Source organism: Pelobates fuscus, chromosome 1 (genome assembly GCF_036172605.1).
Source record: "Pelobates fuscus isolate aPelFus1 chromosome 1, aPelFus1.pri, whole genome shotgun sequence".
NCBI classification, from domain to species: domain Eukaryota; kingdom Metazoa; phylum Chordata; class Amphibia; order Anura; family Pelobatidae; genus Pelobates; species Pelobates fuscus.
Genome location: NC_086317.1, coordinates 402,376,217 through 402,401,309, shown reverse-complemented (window position 1 = coordinate 402,401,309; position 25,093 = coordinate 402,376,217). Strand labels below are relative to the sequence as shown.

The window sequence follows — 25,093 nt, the reverse complement described above, 5'->3', positions numbered from 1 at the left end:
ATATGAGAGGGGCCAAGACAGTTGGGTGGAGTAGGCGTAGGGCGGAGGTGACGGGTAGGGACTAGGAAGGGCGGAAGGATACAGAGGATATGGACATGACGACACGGAAGGGGAGGGATGAGAAGCGGGTGGAGTAGGAGGGGAAGAGGGTGGAGTAGGCGGGGCTGGAGGAGTAGGGGGAGGAGAAGGCGGGACAGGGGAGGTAGGGGAGGTAAAAGGAGGAGGGACAGGCCAAGGGGACGGGTCAGTGGGAAGAGGAGTGGAAAGTGGGTGGGCACGAGGGCGTATAGGTGGGGACGGGCGGAGGGACGTCATGTTGGAGGGGTGGAAGGGGCTGGAGGGAGATGGACGGGGTGAAGGGTTGGATGAGGATGATGGGAGTTGTGGGACTGATGGTGGGGAAAATATGGAGCCATCAGCATTCAGGACTGGGTAAACGGGGGCAGTGGCAGAGAGGGGACTAGGAGCGGGAGCTATGGTCAATTGCTTTTCACTCATTGCTGAAGTGATGCTGGGAGGGGTCACCTCGTGTGCGCCATAACTAAGCGCTGGCTGGGAGAACTTCCCTGAAACAAAGTTTTTGTAGTACACAAACAGTTTTACACCTTTATGATCAACCTCTTCCTCAATCCATCCCTCTTGCTGAATAGCCTTTGCCACCCGGTACCAAGCCTCAGCTGTCCGGACTAAGTCATGATCTGAAAGCTTTCCTTTCTTTTCTGTCAGTAACTTACGCCAGCTCTCTGGCTGCAATCTACCACACGGAGGTACGGTAATTCCACAGACTTTAGCAATCTTATCAACCTTCTTAACCATCTCTTCACCTTCTCTATCTTCTACCAAATCACATGCGAACCACCCCTTACTGGGTTTTCCTAATTTCTGTCCCATACCCTCTATATAAGGCGTCCCAGATACAGAGAGAGAGATAGGTATAAATGGAAGGGAACATCTACAATGCTCGACTGCTACGCAAGAATAAATTCCAACGTACGTCTTCCCAAAACGTAGACTAGTCACTGATTCCGCCTACCCAAGGTAGCCGCGGATTGGAGCGAGGCGAGAAGTGTGTGACCAATCACTTCTCTCAGAACAGAGAAATAGGAGGGGAAAGTGTAAATGATACTGAAAGTAAGATGAAAGTAAATAAAGGAACCAGCGTGACAGACAATGAAAACAATATTCAAGTAGAAATACAGTACATGCATCACAGTTCAAATAAGTTCAACAGTTCAAACAGGGTTAACAAAAATCCCTTTCCTTACACGTGTGGCAAAAGCCACCTAACTCAATCCCGTAGTACACCTGCAGACCCACCCGCAAGTACCACTACCACGTGGTGATGGAGACAGCAATACCAGCCTGAATCCACCTGCCACAAAAGTTAAACTGGAACACCCAGCGTCAGCGCTCGAGGCTGCAGTGTTCCACCTCTCTGCACACAACAAGCAGAGTAAAGTGATGTCCAATGAGGCTAGCAGTCAAAGTGACACTAATGGGAAACCCCCAGGAGGCAGTGAGTCTACACCCCTCCACAGATTCCCCCCCTCTTTTTCCTTACTGCCGTAGCTACTCGGCACCTAAAAGAGGAAAACAGGCGAACAGAAGATCCCCAGGAAAACTTCCACAGATCCACCCCCCTTTTTCCTTACTACCACAGCCACGTGGTACCTAAAAGGGGTAAACAGGCAAATAAACAAATGAAACTACCCGGGCACTAAAATAAGGACAAATCAATAAGAGCACACCCAGGTAACAGATAGTCAATATGTGCAGGTAAAAGTAAATATCAACAAGTAAGGTGTGGGGTCTCTGCGCAAGATATTACCTGTCTTTGATGACCTCTTGGCAGCCAATCACAGACGCTGGGGCAGGTCAATCACAGGGGCTGGAACATACCGGTCAGGAGCTGCGGACTCAACCGTGTATTCAGAGGTGATCAATCTCCTTCCTTCCCCCAGGATTCATCCACCCCACGTCTTTCTCGGACGGCTGCCCTAGCAGGGCATAACCCAGGCCGCACAGTTGGGTGCCAGCTGATAAAGGAATGTTTTAGGCAAACCAATAAGTTTGAATGACTGATAACAAACACACGGACACCCGTGAAAAAATATATAATAGAATAAAAAAACTTAGCTGATAGGTACACTGCTTCCCAGGGTTATCTCCCAGCTGATAACCGTATAACAGAACTGTGTAATTGATGGGCTATTTTGGGTATCTGCTAGTATACCTATAAAGAAGGACAAAACATAGTGCAAATATTGCTACAAAACTATTTAAAGCTTTCAGTGGTTAATATGCACTCACATATTCCAGAAAAATAAAGCGTGTTATGGGTGCCTCCCCTTGATGGAAATGGGTTTTTTTTTTCTTTTTGATTTTCCCTCCTTCAGTGATAGCCAATATGGGATCCAGGTCAGCCAAAGATTCCAAGGAAACAGCAACCAAAACGGAATACTCCAAAGGCAATTTATTCACTTACAAGAATTTTAAGAGGGTGTACAAAATGAAATAAAATAATAAAAACAAATATAGATAAAAGGTATTGGTCCTACGCGTTTCGTCCTTATACAAAACAGGACTTCCTCAGGGACCTCTTTCAACAATTATCCAGTAATAGGTACATCAAATAAAAACAGCACCCTAAACAAGCTAACACATAAAACTTCTTATATAGGGCTGATCCCTTAAAGTCATTGGTGGAATAGTGGGTGTCTTCTCATCTTCCAGCTCTGATTCGTCCACTTTTTTCTCTCTCAGGTGTGTCCACTTCGCCGAGGATGGAAAAAAACGGGTCCGTTGAGGTGTTTAGTCACTTCCGCATACGTAATACGTTGCGCGTGTGTCACGTGGTGAAATACCTCGTCATGTGATCACTATGCGTTCCACACTCGAGAAACAAACATGGCCGTGCGTTCCACCATGTAATAACGGACTCGGATATCAATTGAAGCCTGACAGTAATATACAAATGGCTGAAAGGAGAAAACTATTAGAAACAATACTTTAACATAAGAAAATTAGAAAACTATAATAATGAAATGTCCTTCAATGTGTTTAATCGATTGACTTGCTAACATACCATAACCATGAATGAACAAACTCCCCATCCGAGTTGATCATTCATTACATTCATTTAAATTTTGCAATAACCAATACTGATGTTTAATACATTAATAAATTTATATAGTGACAATGACAATTAATAAGATATTGGTATAACTAGTTAAACCAATATAGTGATTTTGGATGATTAATAATCTCTGAATTGCAAATCCACAAAAAGTGTAAAGTGACATGAATAATTTAAATATTCAAATTACATATCCATATTGCGTAAAATATATAAAAAATTGTGGAAAATTATGCATTCAAATAAGGTTCAAATTGAATTAAAGTGTTACACAATACACATTATTATATGTCCTAATTACGGGACCGATACTTAGTCTTCTATTGACTATCACCTTTCGTTATTATTTATCTAAAAACCTTTTTTGAACGCTGTATATATCCCTCAATTAATTCAAAAAACAGACAATGTCCATATCCACATTTAATCCCTTTGGGCTAAGGGTACGTAATCTGTGGATCCAGTACGATTCCCTTTGTGCCAAACGTTTTTCTTTGTTACCCCCTCTCCAATGGGGTTGAATTTGTTCTATCCCTATGCAATGCAAACTCTTCAAACAAAAAGAAGGGCAGCTGTTGCAATGAAGCGGGACTGAGTGGGTGTCTAATCCTTTCTTTATATTGTTAATGTGTTCTAAAAATCTAACTTTCAGACATCTCTTTGTGCGGCCCACATATTGACTCCCGCATGGGCACTGAAGCAGATACACCACATAGTTTGAACGACAACCAATCTCTGATTTTATGGGATACTGATTCCCTGTCGTGAAACTGCTATAGGATGTAGCCCTGTCCGTATTTACTTGTGAACAAGCTTTGCAGTTTTTACAACCCCTGAAGCCTTTTGTCCCCTTTTTCGTTTTTTTAGACCCATTTTTGAGGGCATAGCTTGGTGCTAACAAGTTCTTAAGGTTTTGTTGCTTCCTATAGATGATCTTGGGCTTTTTAGATAAATGTTCCCCCAAAATAGGATCCTCTAGCAGGATCGGCCAATATTTATGTAGACTCCTTTTAATTCTTGGGTGATCTATACTGTATTGCGTAAAAAAGGCTTGTTTGAAATCTTCTCCTTTTCTCTTATTGCTAGGGCCATCGACCAAAAGATCATTTCTACTTTTTTTAGACATACCATGAATTTCCCTCTTTATCTGTTTTTGATTATAGCCTTTTTTGATTAATTTTTCGGCTACATGTTGGGCCTGTGACTGGAAATCCTCAATGTGCGTGCAGTTTCTTCTTACCCGGGTCAGTTGTCCCTTGGTAATTCCCTTTAACCAAGGTTGATGGTGACAACTACGTTTATGTACGTAGCTGTTCCCATCAGTTGGCTTGAAGAAACATTTTGTTTTAATATCATTCCCTTCACAAAAAAGAGTTAAATCCAAGAAATGTATTTCTCTACGGTCCCAAACTGGAGAAAATTTTAAGTTATATTCATTCGCATTTAGATGGTTTACAAATTTCATGAACTCAGAATTCGACCCCCTCCAAATGATAATAATGTCATCGATATATCGCCGCCATAGGACCAGATTCGCCACCCAGTCATGCCCCAGACGTACGCAGAGGTCCTCCCACCTGCGCATGTATATGTTGGCATAACTGGGGGCGAACCTGGTTCCCATGGCGGTTCCTACCAACTGTAAATAAAAAGATTGATCAAAGAAAAAATAATTGTGTTCCAATATAAACTGGATACCCCACAAAATAAAGGATCTAAGACCAAGAGTCATATCTTTATCCTGATATAAATAGAAGGCAACTGCCTCTAACCCAAGATTATGGCTAATGACCGTATACAACGAGGTCACATCCAATGTGGCCCCACACCCTCTTAAAATTCTTGTAAGTGAATAAATTGCCTTTGGAGTATTCCGTTTTGGTTGCTGTTTCCTTGGAATCTTTGGCTGACCTGGATCCCATATTGGCTATCACTGAAGGAGGGAAAATCAAAAAGAAAAAAAAAACCCATTTCCATCAAGGGGAGGCACCCATAACACGCTTTATTTTTCTGGAATATGTGAGTGCATATTAACCACTGAAAGTTTTAAATAGTTTTGTAGCAATATTTGCACTATGTTTTGTCCTTCTTTATAGGTATACTAGCAGATACCCAAAATAGCCCATCAATTACACAAGTTTGAATGACTATCTGTTCCTGACCAAATTAGAGATGTTTAAATTGCGTATACGCAGAAGTAAATTCACACTGACACACGGAGTTCAGGTTAAAAGCACTTCAGGAAATGTATTTGCATCTGTTAAAAAGCGGGCTCGCAGGCCCTTTTAAAGACAAAATTACATCATTCTAAGAAATCAAGATAGAAGCAAGAAAACATTGTCAATTGGCTCAAGTGTAAAGTGGTTAGTGGTTGAACTCCGTGTGTCAATGCCCTCCTTGTTGGGTGTTACATCTTTATGTCATAGCTGGCGTCATGACGAGCTCCTACAGGTTTCGGCTCCATCTTGCTGGGCACGAGGGAGCTTACAGCTTACTCGATGGGAGGGGGCCTTTGGCAGCTATCCATAAGGAGTAGCTGGTACGTTAGTTTGTTCAAGGTTAGCATCCTCAAGGCCTTTTTAGCAATTATACATTCTATCTGCTACAGTGTTTCATTTAATCAGAAGATTCTAGCATTTCCTGCTGACATGCTATTTCTACGAACAAAGCAATCTTGTAAGGTTTAAACTATGAGGCTTGAGGACTGAATGTGAGAATATAGTATTAAAGGGGCCCAGTAAGGGTTATAGTTTATAAGGGGCCTAATAATGGTTATAGGTTTATAAGAGGCCTAATAATTCTACAACAGTCCGCCTCGGCCATCATCAATGGCATTCCCACAGACTTTTCAATGTGGATTTTGTATCCAGACACCTGTCTGTACGTCTCCAGGAGGTCAAGCAGACAAGGGACCAACTTTTTCGGGTCAGTGAAGGTGAGCAGGACGTCGAGACTTTAAAATCTTTAGTCGCTACCTTCAGTCTTTTGATTTGTGAGTTGACTCTAATTAAGTGGAGTAAGGGCTCCATGGCTAGGATAAACAAGAGTGTTGATTGTGGGCAGCCCTGGCATGTGCCGTTTTTTTAGGTCAAAGGACTCCGTGGTGGCAGCCCTGGGGTTCGTCTAAAGTGCTTGTATTGCCCTGACGAAGGCCCCTGGCAATCCCATCCCTTACAGGAGTGTGAAGATGTACTGCCAATTAACTCTTTTGAATGCCTTCTCCACATCCAGGGAAGGGATCAGAGAAGGTATCCGAGACCTCCCCACCCACCATATTAGGTCCGCCGCTCTACGTGTGTTTTCATATAGTTGTCTCGTGGGAATTAAGCCCACTTGGTCTACGTGAATATATTTAGTGAGGAGTGGATTTAAGCGGGTGGCTAACAGTTTAGCATAGACTTTCAGGTCATAATTGATGAGGTATATGGGGCGGTAAGTGGCAACATTAGTCCCATCTCTACGTGGTTTAGGGATTATGGCTCTATCTGCAGTGGAATGGTCAGGGTTTAGTGTCTCTTTCTCCATCCATGTTTTATACATGTTGGTCAGATGGGGCACCAAGTCCTCCTTGTAGGTCTTGTAATATGTGCCGTCGAACCCGTCTGGTCCCGGGGCCTTATTCCCTTTTAATTCTGCAATGGCTGTTTCCACTTCCTCTGCATTTATGGGCGCGCCCAAGGAGTCAGTCAGGTCCACATTTATTCTTGAGAGTTGGGCTTTGTCAAGGAAGGCAGCAAGTGCTGCTGCATAAGCGCCATTATTGCCATTTATTGTGGGGTTGTACACTTCGGAATAGAAACACGTAAACTACGCACTTATGTCTTGGGGGTTGTTGAGGACCATCCCTTGTGAAATTTTTATGGCAGTCATCGTGGTGGTTTTGCTTTTGGGTCTAAGGGCCCTTACAGCAGCGTGTCCATTTTATTGGACTTTTCATAGACCAGTCTTTTTGCTCGGACTATGTCTCTGCTGACCTCCCTTTGCCATCAGCTCCCTTATCATTCCTCTAACCTCTTGTAGTTCAATGGTGGTAGTTGGGGTTGCTGCCTGTTTATATTGCATTTTGATTTTACGTAACTGTTTTTGTAGTTCAGTCGGTATGTCATGTTTTTTCTTTTTTTGTTGAGTCGCTAGCTTTATTAGTAGTCCTCTCAGGACTGCCTTGTATACTGCCCATAATGTTGTGGGTGACATTTCGGGGGTTATATTTGTCTGAAAGTATTGTTTAATTTCTTGTTGGACCTGTTTTATCCATGTGTCTCTGAGAAGGGAGTTATTTAACCTCCATTTCCAGGGTGCAAGGGGCCCTGGTGTGCGTAAAGTCTGTTCTATGTCCGCATGATCGGATCACGAGATGAGGTTAATTGTGGACGTTTTGGTTCACTGCATCCCCATCTGGTTGGTAAGGAATAAATCAATGCGAGAATAAGAGGCATGAGCCGCAGAATAGAATGTATAGTCCCTTGTACTGTGATGCTGAACTCTCCAAGGATCCAATAGCCCCGTATTTGAATGAACCTGTGTAGGAGTATATCTTGGCTTCCCCTATTTTGCGACCGGGGAAGTTGCGATCCTCCTCCACGGTCAGTTGCTGGGCATGGCGTCACCCCCTAGTATTAGTATACCTCTACGTAGGGTAGTTTTCTGGTCCTCTAACTCTGTCCAGAATGCCTTATTAGGTGTATTGGGTGCGTAGACGTTGAGCAGGTAGTAGGTGTTAAAGTTAAGGGTTCCCATTAGGACTATTTTTCATCAGTGTCTTTTTGTATTCCTGTGATCTGGAGGGGGCACCGCTTGTGTATCAATATTTCAACACCGTGCTTTTTATACAGTGCTCGGGAGGCGTAGGCCCGTATATAAACATGGTCAGTAAGGTGTATATTTGAGCTGTATGGGATATGGGTTTCTCGGATGTCGGCTTTTTGACATCTGATTTCTCTTAGCAAGAGTCTGCGTTTGTTGGGTATATTCAGTCCGTTCACATTGAGTGAAGTCAGTCATAGCTCCATTGTGTGTGTTTGGGTGTATTTGTGCATTGGGTTGGTGTTCTTACCTATGGAGAGTCTGCTGGTCTGCTTGTTTTGTGGCACTAACGGGACAGGAGTTGTTCGTCCGACTGAAGGCTTCCGAAGCGATGCTTAGGTTAGAGAACGAGAGGTGGGAAGGGGGGGGGGGGGGGAAGAAGGGGGGGGGGGGGAAGGAGGGGGGGGGGGAAGGGTGGCGGATGTTAAGCAAAAGGGGGTAGAAGTAGAGTATACAGAATAACAAGAAATATTAGATTAATATAGTATAAACAAAGTTTCACACAGTATATTCGTAAATTAACTTCCGGTTATATACAGTTTTTCTGTAACTTTTAGTTCCTGGTCTTATCTATTGCTAGGTCTTAGGGGGTGGGCGTCCTCCACGTTGAGCGTGTCTCCTCTAACTGGGGGGGGGGGGGAGGGGGGAAAGGCTCAGCCAACTAGCACCCTGGTCTAGCTCACATTAGGGTAAAACACCCTGAAATCCCATTGTCTAGTGGAGAAGGGTAGTTCTATTTATTTCGCTTCTGTCTGACCCTCAGGGTCTGGGCCAGCCTATAGCTATGGCCCTGGGGGGATGGAGGAGGTAGGGGGGGGAGAGAGAGACCGAGGGGGGGAGGGAGGCAGGGAAGGCAGGCAATAGGAGGAGAGAGGGCTGAGGGGGGACCACAGCCCGGGCCCATGTTTCTGCAATGTAGTGCCATCTCCAGTTCCCATAGTGCAGCCCACCGCTCCTGTTTGGTGCCATTCCGGCATTAGCCCTGAGTGCATTTAGCTAAAAGGCCAGTGTGTGGGTCTATCATCATCCTGTGGCTGCCTATTATTGCCACATTAGAAGCCATCAGGTAGTCCATGGGCAGTCTGATCTTCAACTCATTCCCTGATTCTGGTGTCTTGGTCCACAGTTCAGGTTGGCGGGGCACTTCTATTTTCCCATCCAGCCGGTAGTGGTTCGAGTGGCTTCAGTCCCCCAGCCGGGAGCTGTGGGTCCGCAGGTACTACTATTTCCAGATCTGCTAGGAAACTTAATATATCCAAAGATGGCAGCAGGATTGCTGGTTTCGGGCCGGTGAAGACAAGGAATTTCAAGGGGTAGCCCCAGGCAAAACTGAGACTTTTTTGGCGAAGCAGATCGGTCACGGGTTTCCATTCCTGTGGGCCCTATCGACCATCCACATGTGCTCTGGGAGATTGGGCAGGCTCTGTCTTAAGGAGGCTTTTGGGGTCTCTTCTATGTCCGCATCCTCTACTGACTCCGGCAGACCTCTGACCCTCAGATTGTTTCTCCTTGACCTGTTTGAGACGTCTTCCAGCTCCAGGTCTGTAATTCTGTTAAGAAGCTTATTAGTGAGGTTTGTGCTCCGTTATGAGCTGTGACCATGTGGGTCATGCGCCACTCTACCTCCATAGTGCGAATCCCAATGGCATGTATTTCATTCTTCACCTCCGCGGCCATGCGGGCTATTTCTGTCTCCAGGAAGCCCTTCACCTCCGCCAGTGATTGCAGTATTTCGCTGGAAGAGCTTTCAGGCGGTTTGCATGCGGGGCCGGCATTGCTTGGTGAGTGTGGCCTAGTGGGGCTGTCATTCCCTTGCGCGCCACATGTTGTAAGCCTCTGCGAGGTAATCATGTCGGCCACTTATGGCGTTTCTTTAAGGCTCTTCTTGGCTGTTTTCCGGCTGGGCATCAGTACCCGGTCTCTCTCCGGGATGTGGATCAACTCACGGGTGGGTCTCTGAGCTGCTGGTTACAAGGCAGTTTTGTGAGCGTTAGGTGCAGAGCTCTGGAGCTTTGCGGCCATCACGGTCAGGAGTTAAACCACGCCCGCCATATACCATGTCATCTTTTAATTCAAAGTTATTACACCACTTGATATTGTGTCTAAGGAATCACACTCTCCAGTTCTGTAAAATGCCAGGAAGTTTTATTAAGCCGATACTTAATAGAAATTCTTTATAACCTCCAAGATCTATAATGGTACTGCAGTTGGCAGATGGCTGACTTTTTAAATCCCTGTCTAGTTGGTATTACATCAGAAACAAATGTATCTCTACTGCTTATATACTGGAACATTCTAGCATATTTAGATGGTTCCCTAGGTAACATCTCCCATGTTTTGCTAAAATATACAATAGGTGAAATGCATGCATGGAATAATTAGGTTTTGAATGTCACCCAAGCTGGTGATTCAGTATGCCAATGAAATAAAAAAATAACAAAAACACAGCAAGGGCGACACTAATTTGCTGCTAGACAGATTAGAATAAAGAAATCAGTGGGAAATAGAAGTGATACATTACTAGTAAAAATGTTTATTTGTTATTTAACAGAGACCTTGTTTCTCTTTAGATACAAGTTTATTTCCTTCAGAGACGGCCTTCTTTCAAATTTCAGGACCCACAAAAAAATGCCCATATTTATATATTCTTGTATTTTAAGTGAATTTCTCATGCCAGGACCCTTCTTTAACATATTGCAGCCCCTAGGGCAGCAAATATATTATTTATAAAAAAAAAAAAAAAAGTGAAACATTTATTTTCTTTGTGTTCTGTTAAAATGTTTCTTACCTTTAGCCACCATTCCCAGAGATCTGGAGGTGTTAGCCTGCTGCAATACCACTCTTGCTTTGCTGCGGCCCCTTCTCTTCTGCTATTGAACCTCTTTGGCAACTTTTTTTCAAGAAAGTCAATCCTCTTTAAGGATACTGAAATATTGGCTTCAGGACAACTGCCTGTAGGTGGAGGGTTCTTCTACTATCCCTTGTCATTCAATCATTCATTAGACTTGGGATAGGCAACCTTCGGCTCTTCAGATGTTGTGGACTACATCTCCCCTGATGCTTTGACAACATTATTACTGTAAGAGCAGCTTGGGAGATGTAGTTCACAACATCTGGAGTGCCTACCCCTGGGCCTTAGACCTTTATACTGCCATCAGATGTCTGTGCTGAGGATTAATTGGCAGGTAGGGAGGGGCCAAGGTTTAAAGTGTATTAAATTAAAATCTATACATATGATAGCATTTCTTCTAGTGTCACAAATTGATTAAATGCGATGCTCAAAGCCTGAGTTTTATACATGACACCATAACAGGCACACTTTAAGACACATTTTTGGTGCATCAGTTCTCCTTAGTGTGTTACAATACCAAGTGCTTCAGAATTTGGTGGCCTAATAATAACCTCTCCCCCCCCCCCCCCTTCTCTGCCCAGTCCTGTTTACACCCTCAATAGGGACCAACCACATAATATGCTGGAGTGTGTGGGTAGATAGATACATACATACGTATGGGGGGGGGGGGGGGGGGATATGTTGTGAGGACAATTATAAAACTCCCCACAGATTTAGGCAGATAGAAGAATTACTGTAGTGTATCATCTGAATATCTCAAGTAGGACGGTCAGAAATCTCGAGACATCATGTTTCCACAATTATCCCAGAATTACCAGCACCAGTTTTGGTTTGGAAATTGAATTCTCTCTGTGTCTCCCCAGACCAAATCTGGTGCCAAACTGATGAAATCAAGTAGTCAAATCATCAGGCACCTAGCTATATGCTCACATAGACATCAACTACCAGACCATGAAGTCTGAAACATGACGCCTGTCTGTGCTCATTTGCATGTCGAGCTGGGAATTCTGGCATAGTTGCGGAAACATGATTTCTGTGCCCAAGGTGGACCTCCCAAAGTCCAACATGAAATATAATACTTTTCCACAATCCTCTCCTCAAGTGATAAATACAATAGTGATTTTTTTTGTGATAGCTTGTGATTTTCCTCCTCTTAATGATACTTTTTCTTCTCCCCCAATTTATTTCAACATTTTTATTTTCCCCCTGTATTCCTGCTTGATTCCAATTTTGTGCCTTGACGTCATGCTAAAGCTCTCCATATTTGTGTGTCATCGTCTGGCCTTAGGCTTCTGCCAACAAATGTTTAAATATGAATGATGATATAATTGGTAACACAGGAGTGCAACGTTTATATTAGCAATAGTACAGCAGGAAGCTGGACTGTGGTTGCTCCATGGACCCCCAGTTCTGCTCAGCTCAGCAATTTCTAATGGTTTGACACAGAACCAGAGATGGTGCCTGCATCCTAATGGCACCATATCTTATATCGGTGTAGAAAAAAAATTTCAACTGTTATTTTGTTCTCCACGTCGCTTTCTAATCTCTACAGGTATCATTTCTCATGGAATATATTCCTCTCAAGTTGGATATTCTCTCCCCTGGTAAAGAGTCCTTGGAACAGCTGTTTTGGAGCCATACTCATTTCCAAAGCCCTTTTTGAGTAGGAATAGCTCTGAATGCAAGAGAACCACCAGGTGGAGCATTATCCTGCGAAGCAAGCATGCCAGACTCTGACTATATAATACTATGACATTGAATTGTGAATGATTGGGAGGGGTATATTTTGTTTTGTATTTATCTATTAACTGATGATGAAATGTAATGTTTTTTTTCTTTCAAATCAAGTTTGCACCTATGACAGGTAAACGTCAAGAACAATAACACTGGGTCATAGAAACTCACAGTTCTAGTAGCAGGTGTTTTTTTTTAAATCATTTTCTTGTTCTTATTTTGTTAAAACTACTAAGAAAAGAATATAATGAAAGAGGAATTGTCATTTGGCATCCTCAATTTCATTCTGACAATCTTATTTATTTTCTTGAAGTGGAGCATAGAATTCTGAGCAGAATGATATTAATATGTATAATAAATTGAAATAATGTATTAATATAGGAATGTGTCATATTAGATGTTCTTGTTTTTTTCAGAATGCAGGAAGATTAAGAAACATTCTATTCCAGTAAACCAACATGGATGCAGGAACTCTCAAACAACATGACCCTCCGCTTACAGTCAATGAACAGGTATTCCTTTCTCTTTCCAGCAAGCTCTGTCATAGATTAAGGCAGTCAGATATTAAAAGTGCAATTACAAGATACCGATTACTCAGCTTTAATATTGAACTTGTGTTTCTTGGTATATTGCACTTTTTATTTTTGTGAGCTGAAAATAGTTACAAAGTTTTCTGAACACACAGTTTAACTTTACTTAACTCCAAGCACCATGACTACTTCAGTGATTTCACGTGATTATGGTGCGTGGAGTCTTTATGTGCAGCGTCTCACTATTAAACCCTGTACATACAGGCTTTATCTACTGAGTCGTCATTATTCAGTGCGGAACAAGACTTCCAGCTGTCTAATGTAAATTCTGTGCATATATGACGTCGGACGTCAGCACCAACAGCATGCCAGGGACGGGCGTCTAATGTTGACATGGTCCCACCTCTGTGCCGCCCATGTCCTCCCTTCAGATTGTCCTCCCTCACATCAGCAAAGCAGGCTATATTATATGTTAGCGTTACTTTTTATTTTATTTTAATGGTGGGGGGCAGTCGGACCAGCACAGCAAGGGTTATTCTTACCAATCATATTTTTTTATGAAAACACAGTGTGTGATTGAAGTAAAGGAAATTTATGTGTAAAATTACCCATTAATGTTAATGCATTGTAAAGATAACACAAAAGAGACAAAAATGTTACCAACAAAGGTTCAGTGTTCAGTAGTTGCAGGCAGATCGTTCCACCAGGAAGAGTTATGCGATAAGAAATGAATACCCACGTAAGATTGAGTGAAACGGCTGTATGGATTGATGGCAGCTGCAGTATGGCTATCAGGTTGCACATAGCCTGGTTCATGGTCCAAAACTTTCCTTTCACTTGGGTTTTATTCTAGAGCTTTGATAAGACACTTGTTAGTCACGACTGACCTGTTATCTAGATTAATGCATTTCACATACCACCTCTACAATGGATTTCAAACAGGTCAAATAGAATAATGTTTCTCGCTCGTTTTTCACCATTCAGCTGTCTGTTTCCCAGTTCCTTAGTTGTCTCCCTGTATGTTCCAGAATAATATTGAAAATCCTGTCCCAAGCCTTCATGGACTAACTTGCACTGCACCTACCTTCATGTCCAGTATGCCCTCCAAATTATCTCTTGCCCCCTTCATCTTGACAAGGACTAACACTTCTCATTTTCTCTCATCAGCTCCCCTCCGTCCCATCTCTAGAACCCCTGCAGTGCTATATCCTTCTACTGGAATACCTTATCTAACTCTGTTAGACTGTCAGCCATTCAAATTACTCACCTTTAAACTCTCTCTTAAAACACAACTATTCAGAGAGGCATGCCACTTACCTTCCCCAATAATCAGCCATATCATTATCTATTACTGAACGTTTTTGGGTCTCACACATGGCTTCTCCTTGGCAATCCTATCTCTGGAGTGCGTCTTCCCTTCCAATTTATTATACAATACATTCCCATTACATTATGCTTCAATATGTCCCACCTCCCATTAGAATGGAAGAGTTGGGTCCTCAATCCTTTTAGTGCTAGTATGTGTATATGTATATAGCATGCTGTATTGGACGTAATACACAATGAGTTAATTGGCTTAACCCCTTAAGGACACATAAAATGTGTGACATGTCATGATTCCCTTTTATTCCAGACGTTTGGTCCTTAAGGGGTTAAAACTCTGCGATAGCTTTCAATGCTACATAACTTGCTGGCATCTTAAAATAAGTAATTAAATAGGTTTAAGTCAGGACTATGTACACGCAAGGCCTAAACACTATTTGCCAATGCAAACCTATTCCTTCTACCTGACCTCTGGGAAGGGACAAGGCAACAGTGTCTACAGCAGCCCTCCTGTAACATGACCATTGATTTATATGTTAATCACAATGGTGTTCGGGGACCAATAGATTATGGACTTTGCTGTGATTAGTGTTCATCTTTTTAGTGTGGCCCTGCATATATATGTATGTTTCCAAAGGATACATGATCTTTTATGATCTTTCTCCAATATATATCTGTTAGCATGTCTGTAAGATATACAGGCTGTTTGATGTAGCATTTAGAGTACTGACTGTGCAGTGCCTTAGCTGGATGAGGGATGATTGCTAATGGGAAAATATCAACAATATCTCTTCTGAGCTTAAAACTATGAGTACCCTTCTCTATTGTTTAATGCCACTCTTAATGGCTACAGATATCCACTGTGCAGCAATTGTTTAAACAAGTATGCAGTTTGTGTTCCTTCTGTCAGAAAGTTCTAAAGATCTGTATAAGCAGTCGGTAGGGGGGGCACACCGGACGATGAATTCTATATCTTTATGATTCGTAGTTTTAGCTGCTGTCATTAAGTTCTGCAATTTACGATTTAAAAATCTATTATTCATATGTTTGATTTATATAATTGCGATATTTATATTTTAAAATAAGTTCCGGGGGAATATATTCCTGGAAGAAGCATGACAATGTACAATGACCGGCTCATTATAAAGATTAATATTTTAAAAGTGCGCTGTGTCTTTAAATCTTTAAAGTGGAAAAACTCAAAACTTATTTTGTGCAAAATTACCATAAAGTGCAGCAATTAAAGTGATAATTGATAATGCTGTATACAACACTTTTTTGATATTAGTGCCACGCAAGTGTAACGTGCACTGTGCAAAAAAGTGTAGAATAAAGAAAATGTTTAAAATTACCACAACTTTCAAAATGTTATTTTTCAAATCACTCAAAGAGGTAAAACATGTACAAGATAAATGAGTGGTAACATTTTGAAAGTTGTGCTAATTTTAAACATTTTCTTTTTTCTACACATTTTTGCACAGTGTACTTGTGTGGCACTGATATCAAAAAGGTGTTGTATAAAGCATTAATTGCTGAACCATATTGTAATTTTGCACAAAATAAGTATTGAATTTTTCACTTTAAAGATTTAAAGACACAGCGCACTTTTAAAATATTAATCTTTATAATGAGCCGGTCATTGTACATTGTCATGCTTCTTCCAGGAATATATTCCCCCGGAACTTATTTTAAAATATAAATATCGCAATTATATAAATCAAACATATGAATAATAGATTTTTAAATTTTTAAATTTTTAAATTTTACTCTGTTGAACTTGCAAGTGTTTGGATTCACTCCTAAAAGGTGCTGCTATATATATTATTTGTATGTATGCCCTTGAAATAAGATTTTAAAAGCGCCATTTTCCACCTTTTTTAACTTTTCATCATAAAGATTGCCCCCAAACATTACTATGATTGTTTACAAGCCACATCTATCTGCTTTACCTTTGTCTCTCCCTCTATGTTATAATTAAAATTAGAATGCAATTTCTAAATAACAGAATGTTTATTTATGATTATATTTATGTACCCAACATTGCTGTATTAAAGGACTAGCATCCCACAAGAGTAATAGATAGTAACAGAGGGTAGATATTGCTGAGAATATTGTTTTGTTAATATGTATCCTATATAGGTGGTAAGATCAGACTTTACTTTTGTCAAAATAAAAGATCACGGGAAACCGCAAATTCTGACATAATATACAATCTAACTGCACTTTACTTTTAAGTTTATTTTATGTTTTGTGAGTCTACTTAGAATTATAGCTTCAAAGGTTTAACAAATAATTATTGCTGGTATCACCGAATTTCTCATGTCACAATGTGTATCTGCATATCTGGTATTTTATAACATGCATTAGAAATTGGTAAATATTCCTAGGTGATAGTCATGTCTGGCCATGAGACCATTCGGGTACTTGAAGTAGGTGTGGATGCCCCGTCACAGTCAGAGGAAGCGACAAAGACTGCAGACCCTCCAGCTGCGGAATCAACAGATACAAATGATTTACCGAGAGAATCTGTGCTGTGCCATGTGGAAAATACTTGTGCTGAGTCTGTAGGTAAGAGTCATAAATTATTTTTACATTGTTCTCATGTGAGGTCAACCTGCATAACAAACAAAAATTAGCAATGCTTGGCTGTCGTTTGTAGTTGTCATTATGGTAGCCTAGAGTGCTGAGGGTGGGTTCGAGTGGTGACAGAGTGGATGAGATCCAGGGGCCAGGAGAGACTCACTTTTTTAGGTTGATGATGCAATGGGGGTATTGAACCAGAAATAAACAAGAACAAAGGCCTTAATTGCTTTTGATAATCAACACCCACTCAACTGGTTTTGGACGAAATCTTTTTTAGAAAAATCATCTGATAAATATGCTTTGGAAGTTAGTCACTAAAAGAGCATCAAGTAAACGCATCTGGGGTCAATATGACACTCTGAATAGTGTAAGGGATGCTTTACACCTCTCCATGCCCCTTATCGCCATGTTGCGAAGGAGGCATTTCCACTAAACCTTCCCATGCAGGTTTTATAGTCAATCTTTCTTTATTAAGAAATTTTCAAGGGGTACAGAAAAAAAAAAGAGAAAGGGGTAGGGGTATACATGTTAATTCACGTTATACATTAAACAGGGTTAATTTCATCAGCATTGAACAGGTATATATTCATTCCCGATATTCATCGTGTCCCCCTGTTTGTGCCTATTGACATAAATCTCTGGAACAGCAGTCGTATGTGATATTCCCTATTACAGGCTCGGCTTGACTAACTGAGGTAGGGTTTTCCCAACTAATCACGTCTCACAGTTACCCCTAAACATCTCGACCTGTATGGTCCGCTTCCAGTGCCCGTTCTATCTCGGTGAAAGGGCTGGTATTCAGATTAGGCCTAGGAAATCTGTCTCCGCCCACCATGTGCGGTTATCTTTTTATAGCTTGTTCCTTCGACAGAGATACCTGCTAGGTTGGGCCCTTTACCCCTATGGTAACGTTAAAAGGGCTGCAATCTTTGCTCAGAGATTGTGTTTGCGTGGGAGAGGTAACACGTTGTCCTGACATACAGGATAATAACATGAATTCGGCATCAAGCAATAGGTAATATCTGTATAAGTACAACAATACACACACATATTATAAATTGGTTCCATAACTCAGGGGTTTAAAGAATACCGTTTCTGCTACCGGTGTATTTGTCATGGGAAAGTCAGGTCTTGTCACAATGTCTTCCGTCTCCGTCCCTTACTTATGCAGTGGTGGCTAAGTTCCCATGGGTATGGGAATCTAGGTCAGAGCGTCACCTAGGACTGAGGTTGTCTGGTGTAGGTTTCTGTAGGGGTAGTCATACGTCTGTTGGGTCACTGTCAAGTTTTCGGACGCGTGGAGTCCTTGTGGGGCATTCATACTTATCAGTCTACAGAGTATCCGCGGACCTCGGGGGTCCGAGACCTCAGCATGCCTCTCCGTTTCAGCCAGTGCGCCCTCGTCCATCTGTATATGCCAATCATGAGTCCGAGCTAGCGGTGCAGCCTTAGTCTAGTGTTTTGTGGACCGTGGAGTGTGAGGATCTAAGCATCGTGTAAAGTTGTAGGCTAGTGCGGTTCTGGCTAACCGTGGCGTGTGTAAACGTGTAGGTACAGGAGGTGGGATGGGGGAGGGGGGGTAGGGAGGGAATGGAGTTCTCACCCCGAGGCGAAGGCGGGCGAGGGATCGTCCCCATATCCCCCCAAGCATCCAGCCGAGCGCACCGCGGGTTCCCAGTCAGATCGAGGGGGTCAAATATCCCCTATTGTCGCTCCACTTATCTTCACTGTAAGCCAATGGGCAACATTTACCCCAACTACCTTCCAGATATGTACATTAACCAGGGTGTCCAGGTTTGAAGATAACGTTCTGTGGTTCCGTGCAGTGAAGCTGTCAGCTGTTCCATCCCGCGGATCTCCTCCACTTTGGCCATCCATTCCTGTGGGGAGGGTATCATCGCTGTCTTCCATTTCATAGGAATGAGAGATTTAGCAGCGTTCAGTAGATGTTTAGTCAGTGATTTTTTGTATTTCGATATGGAGATCGGCGTGTGGTGTAGGAGCATCGGGAGCGGTTGAAACGGGAGATCCGGGTCTATGATGTTCGCGACCCGCTGGTGGGTTTGTTGCCAGTACGGGACTATGAGCCTACAGGACCACCAGATGTGTAGGTCTGTGCCGTCTTCCTCCCCACAGCGCCAGCAAGTCGCGGGGACCGTTGGTATCATCCTGTGAATCCTTGCCGGGGTTCTGTACCAGTTGGTCAGCATTTTAAAATTGAGCTCCTGCTGTTTGGAGCACAGGGAGCTCTGGTGTGTTAAGACGTGGATTTTGGTCCATTGCGGGTCCGACAGCTTCACCCCTGTGCTCTCTTCCCAGCGCGTTATATGATGGAGGCGTAGCGGCTGTTGCGATGACAGAAGCATTGCATAGAGGATCGAGATTCCTCTACACAGATGTGTGCTTTTCGTGCAGATTCGTTCGAATTCTGTGAGGGGTCTATGGAATAGTCGCCTCCCCTGTTGGGCTAGGTAGTAGGTCTTAGTTTGGAAGTACCTGAACCTATCGAGGCCTGTAGGGGTACGTTCCGGCATCAAATCCATTAGTTGTTTCAGCTCTCCCCCTTCGCACCATTGTCGCATGTACGTCCAATCCGCGAGTCCGAAGGTCGCGATGTCCTGTGGTGAGAGTCCTCCCGCTAGTTCCGGGTTATGCGTTATCGGCGTCAGCGGGCCTGGGGTGGTGGTCAGCGTGAGAGTGATCCTGATACGGTACCAGGTTCGTAGGGTCGCCCCAACGAGCGGGTGGCCACGTAGGTGTTCACTTGCGAGGGGGTCCCCAAGCCAAGTTGCGGCCGGGAGCGTTCCAGCCATCTGGGCCCTCTCCATTTGTATCCATCGCTTATCGGAGTTGGGTACATGCCAGTCTACTATGCGTTGGAGGTGGGTTGCCCTGTAGTAATCGAAGAGTGAGGGGAGCCCCACACCCCCTTGGGCCTTGGGCAATCGGAGGTGTAGTCTCTTCAGTCTGGGAGTCTTTGATTGCCACACAAACTTGGTAATGGCTGTGTCCATTGATCGGAAAAAAATCTGTGGTATGCCTATAGGGATGGCCTGGAACAGGTACAGTAGTCGCGGTAGAAGATTCATTTTTATTGCGTTCATCCGGCCAAACCATGAAATACACAGGCCCGACCAGTGCACCATGTCCGACCGTAGTCTGTGGATCATGGGTTCGAAGTTGTGGGCATACATCCGAGTCAGGTCAGCGGTCAGCCAGATCCCCAGGTACTTGATTTTAACGGGGCACCACTTGAATGCGTGTTGAGTCTTGAGATGTGTAGTCATTCCCTCTCCAGTTGTAACGGGCAGGGCCTCCGATTTATCTGTGTTCAGCTTCATATTAGATACCTGTCCGTATTCAGCAAAGGCCCTCAGGAGATTCGGGAGGGTGGCCAGGGGTTCGCTGACGAAGAATAGCATATCGTCCGCGTATGCGGCCACCTTATGCTCCTGACCACCCAGGGTATACCCCCTAATACACCCATCCCGTCTGACCGCCCCCAGGAACGGCTCCAGGGAGAGGGCAAACAGGAGGGGGGACAGTGGGCACCCCTGTCTCGTTCCATTGTGGATTTGTACTGGTTCAGACAGAGCGCCATTAACCCGTATCCTAGCGGAGGGTATCGTATATAGCGATGATATCCACGTTATGAGGTGGGGTCCAAAGCCCATCGCCCGAAGAGTTGCCAACATGAAACGCCAGTCAACCCGGTCAAAGGCCTTCTCCGCGTCGGTGGAAAGGAGGAGGACCTTCAGTCTGGAGCGTCGTGCCGCATGAATGACATTTAGGGCCCGTGTGGTATTGTCTCTCGCCTCCCTTCCTGGGATGAACCCCACCTGGTCTGGGTGGACTAAAGCGGGCACCACTCCTTTCATTCGAGTCGCTCGGATTTTCGTGAAGAGCTTTAAATCCGCATTCAGGAGCGAGATTGGCCGGTAGCTTGCGCAATTAGTGGGGTCCTTACCCTCCTTGTGGATTACCGCAATTGTTGCCGTGAGGGCATCTCTGGGTAGAGTGTCACCGTCCAGTATGGAGTTGAGGCCTATGAGAAGTTTGGGCAAGAGCACCTCCCCGAATACTTTGAAGTAGTGGAGTGGTAGCCCGTCCGGGCCAGGAGCCTTGTTCAGTTTAGAGCCCTTCAATGCAGCTTGGAGTTCGTCGAGAGAGATCGGCGCCTCCAGACTGGCCGCCATCTCCTCGCTTAGGGTTTCCGTGATGTGGCGCTGCAGGTAGTTACTTATACGTTCATCCTGCCGGTGGTGGTCCCCTTCCCCACCTTTAGGCTGTAAATTATACAGGTCGCTATAGAAGCTGTGGAATGCTTCTGTGATCTTATCTGGGAGTTGGGTTACACCTTGGGTTCTGTGCTGTATTTTCGTGATGTGGCACTTACGACGTTGCTTTTGCAGCATCCGTGCCAAGAGTCGACCGCATTTACTCGAGTACTCATAGAAGAAGCGCTGCGATTTGCGGATCGTAAATTGGAGTTTCTGTTGTAGGATGTCCCTCAGTGCGCTCCTGGCATCTAGTAGTGCTTTGTAGTTCTCCTCTGATTGGGTGGTCTTATGTGTAGTTTCCAGGGCCGCGATCCGCAAAGTCAGGTCCACCACTCGTTGTCGCTGTAGCTTCTGCCTATGTGTACAGATTCTGATCAGCTCTCCTCGGATTACGCATTTATGGGTTTCCCATATTGTTAATGCTGGAATTTCCGGGGTATCATTCTCCTCGAAGAATTTCGTCAACGTCGCACGTAGTTCTGTTGTGACCAGGTCATCATTGAGGACGGATTTGTTCAACCGCCATTGGCGCTCCCTCGGTCGGAATAGGGGGGGTTTGATTGTTGCTGTTATTGGGGAGTGTTCCGACCATCCCATGGGTCGTATCTCAGCCGTTAGCAGCAGAGGCAGTAGTTCTCTGGCGACGCAGATGTAGTCCAGCCTGCTATATGACTTATGCGCTGTCGAGTAGTAGGTGAAGTCCTTCTCGTCCGGATGTAGGACCCTCCAGCTGTCCATAAGTCCCGAGTCCTGGAGTGCCTTTCGGATTGCGTGAAGGTCTCGAGACGGGAGGGAACTCGTACCCTTTGAGGTGTCTAGTCTCGGCTCCAAGGCGGCATTCAGGTCGCCAGCTACAATAAGGAAACCTTCCCGGAATAGTTCAAGTTTGCGTACCGTTTTGCGGAGGAAACTAGATTGTCGGGCGTTGGGTGCATAGATGCTAGCGAAGGTGTAGGTGCTGTCCGCAATCGTGCCCTTTATGAATAAATATCGCCCCATTGCGTCTGCTTTGGTTGCCGAGCATTCGAACGGAATCGTACTAGCGAACAGGATCGCGACCCCTTCTTGGCTGTTTGATGGTTCGCGAAGAACCCCACCGGGTACCTCGCGTCCTTCAAGCTTGGTCCGTCTGGGCCTCGAAAGTGGGTCTCTTGGAGGAGCGCCACTGACACCCGTTCTGCCCACAGGGAGCGCAAGAGATGTGACCTCCTTTCTGGGAGCCATGCAGGTTTTAAGATAAGTGAGACTCACCTGTCAGAGCCAACAAGCCAACAAGCCATAAGCTTTTTCTCTAAGAGTGCTTCAGCTCCACATAATATCTTTGAAAAAAACAGTAACTGGTCTTTTGTCAAATTCTGTGATGTTCTTTTTTTTATTCTTGGTGTCTTTGTATCGGTTACTTTGCATATTGGAGTAACCTACCATGTAATAACATTTTAGGACTTAAAATATTCTGAATAATTGTCAATGCTTTTTTTTAAATTTATATTAAAAAAATATGGTCAATCTAAAAATGACCTAAAAATGGTGTATGAAAAAAATTATTAAAAATTGTTGATTTCATGTGGAACGGAACATTACTTTAAAATAATCCCAAAATATTCAACAGATCTCAGTGATGCCAATAGGCTTACATAAAATATATTAAAACTGAGCAAACTTACTCGTAGATTGATTAACATTGCAAAACTGTTTCAGAGTGAGATGTTAATATGTCATGTATCATGGATACACATGATGAGAAGCTGTGCATTTAAAGTAGCTGCCTACACCACTACCACAGACAGTATTGCAAGTGAATCAAAGCAGATATATGTTCGGATAGTGTCTCGATAGCTGGCAAACACATGGCAAGTTATTAAATGATCTTAGTAATGGTTTCTGGATAGTTAATCACATGTACCAATGTATTCGCATAATTTATTGCTGCTTCTGCATTTGCTGGTTAACTTCCTCTGTATTTTGTCTTTCCTGCTCATTTTTATCTGAAGTGAAGTCTTCTGCTGCATTTGTATCACCTACAATCCCTACCATCTTCACTCAGGCATCAAGCCAACCACAGCCCACTCTTGCATCATTTGCTATGCAAGCAGCACCACAGGTAAGATGTTGATAGTCCCTTAAGTTCGATAATGGGACAGGGTGTGTATAAAACAATCACAGGAAAATATAAAAATATTCTTAGGTTTTCCCCAACCAATAACTCTTAAACCTCTAATCCATCCTACCTCCTAACCTTACCCTAACCTATCCTATATCACACCATCCTACCTCCTAACCTTAACCTAACCTATCCTATATCACACCACCCTACCTCCTAACCTTACCCCAACCTATCCTATATCACACCATCCTACCTCCTAACCTTACCCCAACCTATCCTATCTCACACCATCCTACCTCCTAAACTTACCCCAACCTATCCTATAACACACCATCCTACCTCCTAAACTTACCCCAATCTATCCTATAACACACCATCCTACCTCCTAACCTCACCCCAACCTATCCTATATCACACCATCCTACCTCCTAACCTTACCCTAACCTATCTTATATCACACCATCCTACCTCCTAACCTTACCCTAACCTATCCTATATCACACCATCCTACCTCCTAACCTTACCCTAACCTATCCTATATCACACCATCCTACCTCCTAACCTAACCTTACCCTAACCTATCCTATATCACACCATCCTACCTCCTAACCTATCCTATATCACACCATCTTACCCTAACCTATCCTATATCACACCATCCTACCTCCTAACCTTACCCCAACCTATTCTATATCACACCACCCTACCTCCTAACCTTACCCCAACCTATCCTATATCACACCAACCTACCTCCTAACCTTACTCTAACCTATCCTATATAACACCAGCCTACCTCCTAACCTCCTCTAAAACAGCCAACCTGCCTCCCGACATAACCTCCCATAAACCACCACAACCTACCTACAGATCTAACCTTACCTTAACCTCCCCTTAGCCATCTCAACCTACCTCCAAAAATAACCTTGCTTAATCTCCCCTTAACCACCTCACCCTTTCTCCATCCATAACCTTACCCCAACCCCCTAAACCATCCCAACCTACCTACAACTCTAACCTGACCATAACCATTCCAACCACTTAGTGCTATCTTTCATACTGTCCCGGTTGTTAATGGCTACTTAATGCAATGGAATTCTTTTGAACTTATGGAGATTTCGGGATCTCAGTAATCAATGTTGACATTTAAAATTTACTCTCGTGGCACAATAATAATCCTCATCATTTCTATGCAAATAAGTTTCCATTTTATTCAGAAGTAGCAAATACATCCAATATTGAGAAGATTAGTCCTGTCAAGAGATACCTTTACCCAAGCCATTTGAGTAGAAGATACAGTTGTGTTTGGATTAATGCAACCATGGTGAGAAGAGTTAAGTAGATACATTGAAGCAAACCTAGGTTACACTAAATAATTAGCTATATTTTGTTTTCAAAATAAAAAAAAAATTGTTAATTATTTCACATATGAATGTTTACATGAAATGCCTGTATCATACTGCAGAAATCCCACCAAAAGCTGTCTTGTTTGCTTTTTCAGGTCTTGACTCAGGAAAACCTAGCTACACTTGTGGCAGGAGTAATGGCTCCAGCAGGGGCAGTGACTCAACCTGTTCTTATCCCCATCAATATTGCAGGTCAAATGGCTAGTCAGCAAGGTCTAGCCTTGTGGAACTTTCCTACTGCTACACTAGCCACAATTCCCGGACTGACCGCTGCTCCTCCCACAGGGGGAGTATTCAAACTGCCTTTAACTAGTCTGCAAGGTAATATATGTTACAACCTTGGGGG

At 43.5% G+C, this 25,093-nt stretch overlaps 2 protein-coding genes across 4 annotated transcripts in view; both read left to right on the top strand.

Annotated features, from left to right (window-relative positions):
* The window catches only part of BIN2 (bridging integrator 2), a 281,878-nt gene extending 270,965 nt beyond the window's left edge, over nt 1–10,913 (top strand). Inside the window, exon 12 of the mRNA XM_063427997.1 lies at nt 10,898–10,913. The gene's annotated coding sequence lies outside the window, so the exon portion shown is untranslated. The remainder of the gene's footprint in view (nt 1–10,897) is intronic.
* Nucleotides 1–25,093, top strand: part of POU6F1 (POU class 6 homeobox 1) — a 106,534-nt gene that overhangs the window by 39,842 nt on the left and 41,599 nt on the right. For all 3 annotated transcript variants that reach the window (XM_063428036.1, XM_063428024.1, XM_063428032.1), the window contains exons 2-5: nt 12,941–13,036; nt 16,765–16,945; nt 23,232–23,341; nt 24,843–25,068. In XM_063428036.1, the coding sequence (XP_063284106.1) occupies nt 12,983–13,036; nt 16,765–16,945; nt 23,232–23,341; nt 24,843–25,068 (571 nt within the window). In that variant the 5' untranslated portion in view covers nt 12,941–12,982. The remainder of the gene's footprint in view (nt 1–12,940; nt 13,037–16,764; nt 16,946–23,231; nt 23,342–24,842; nt 25,069–25,093) is intronic.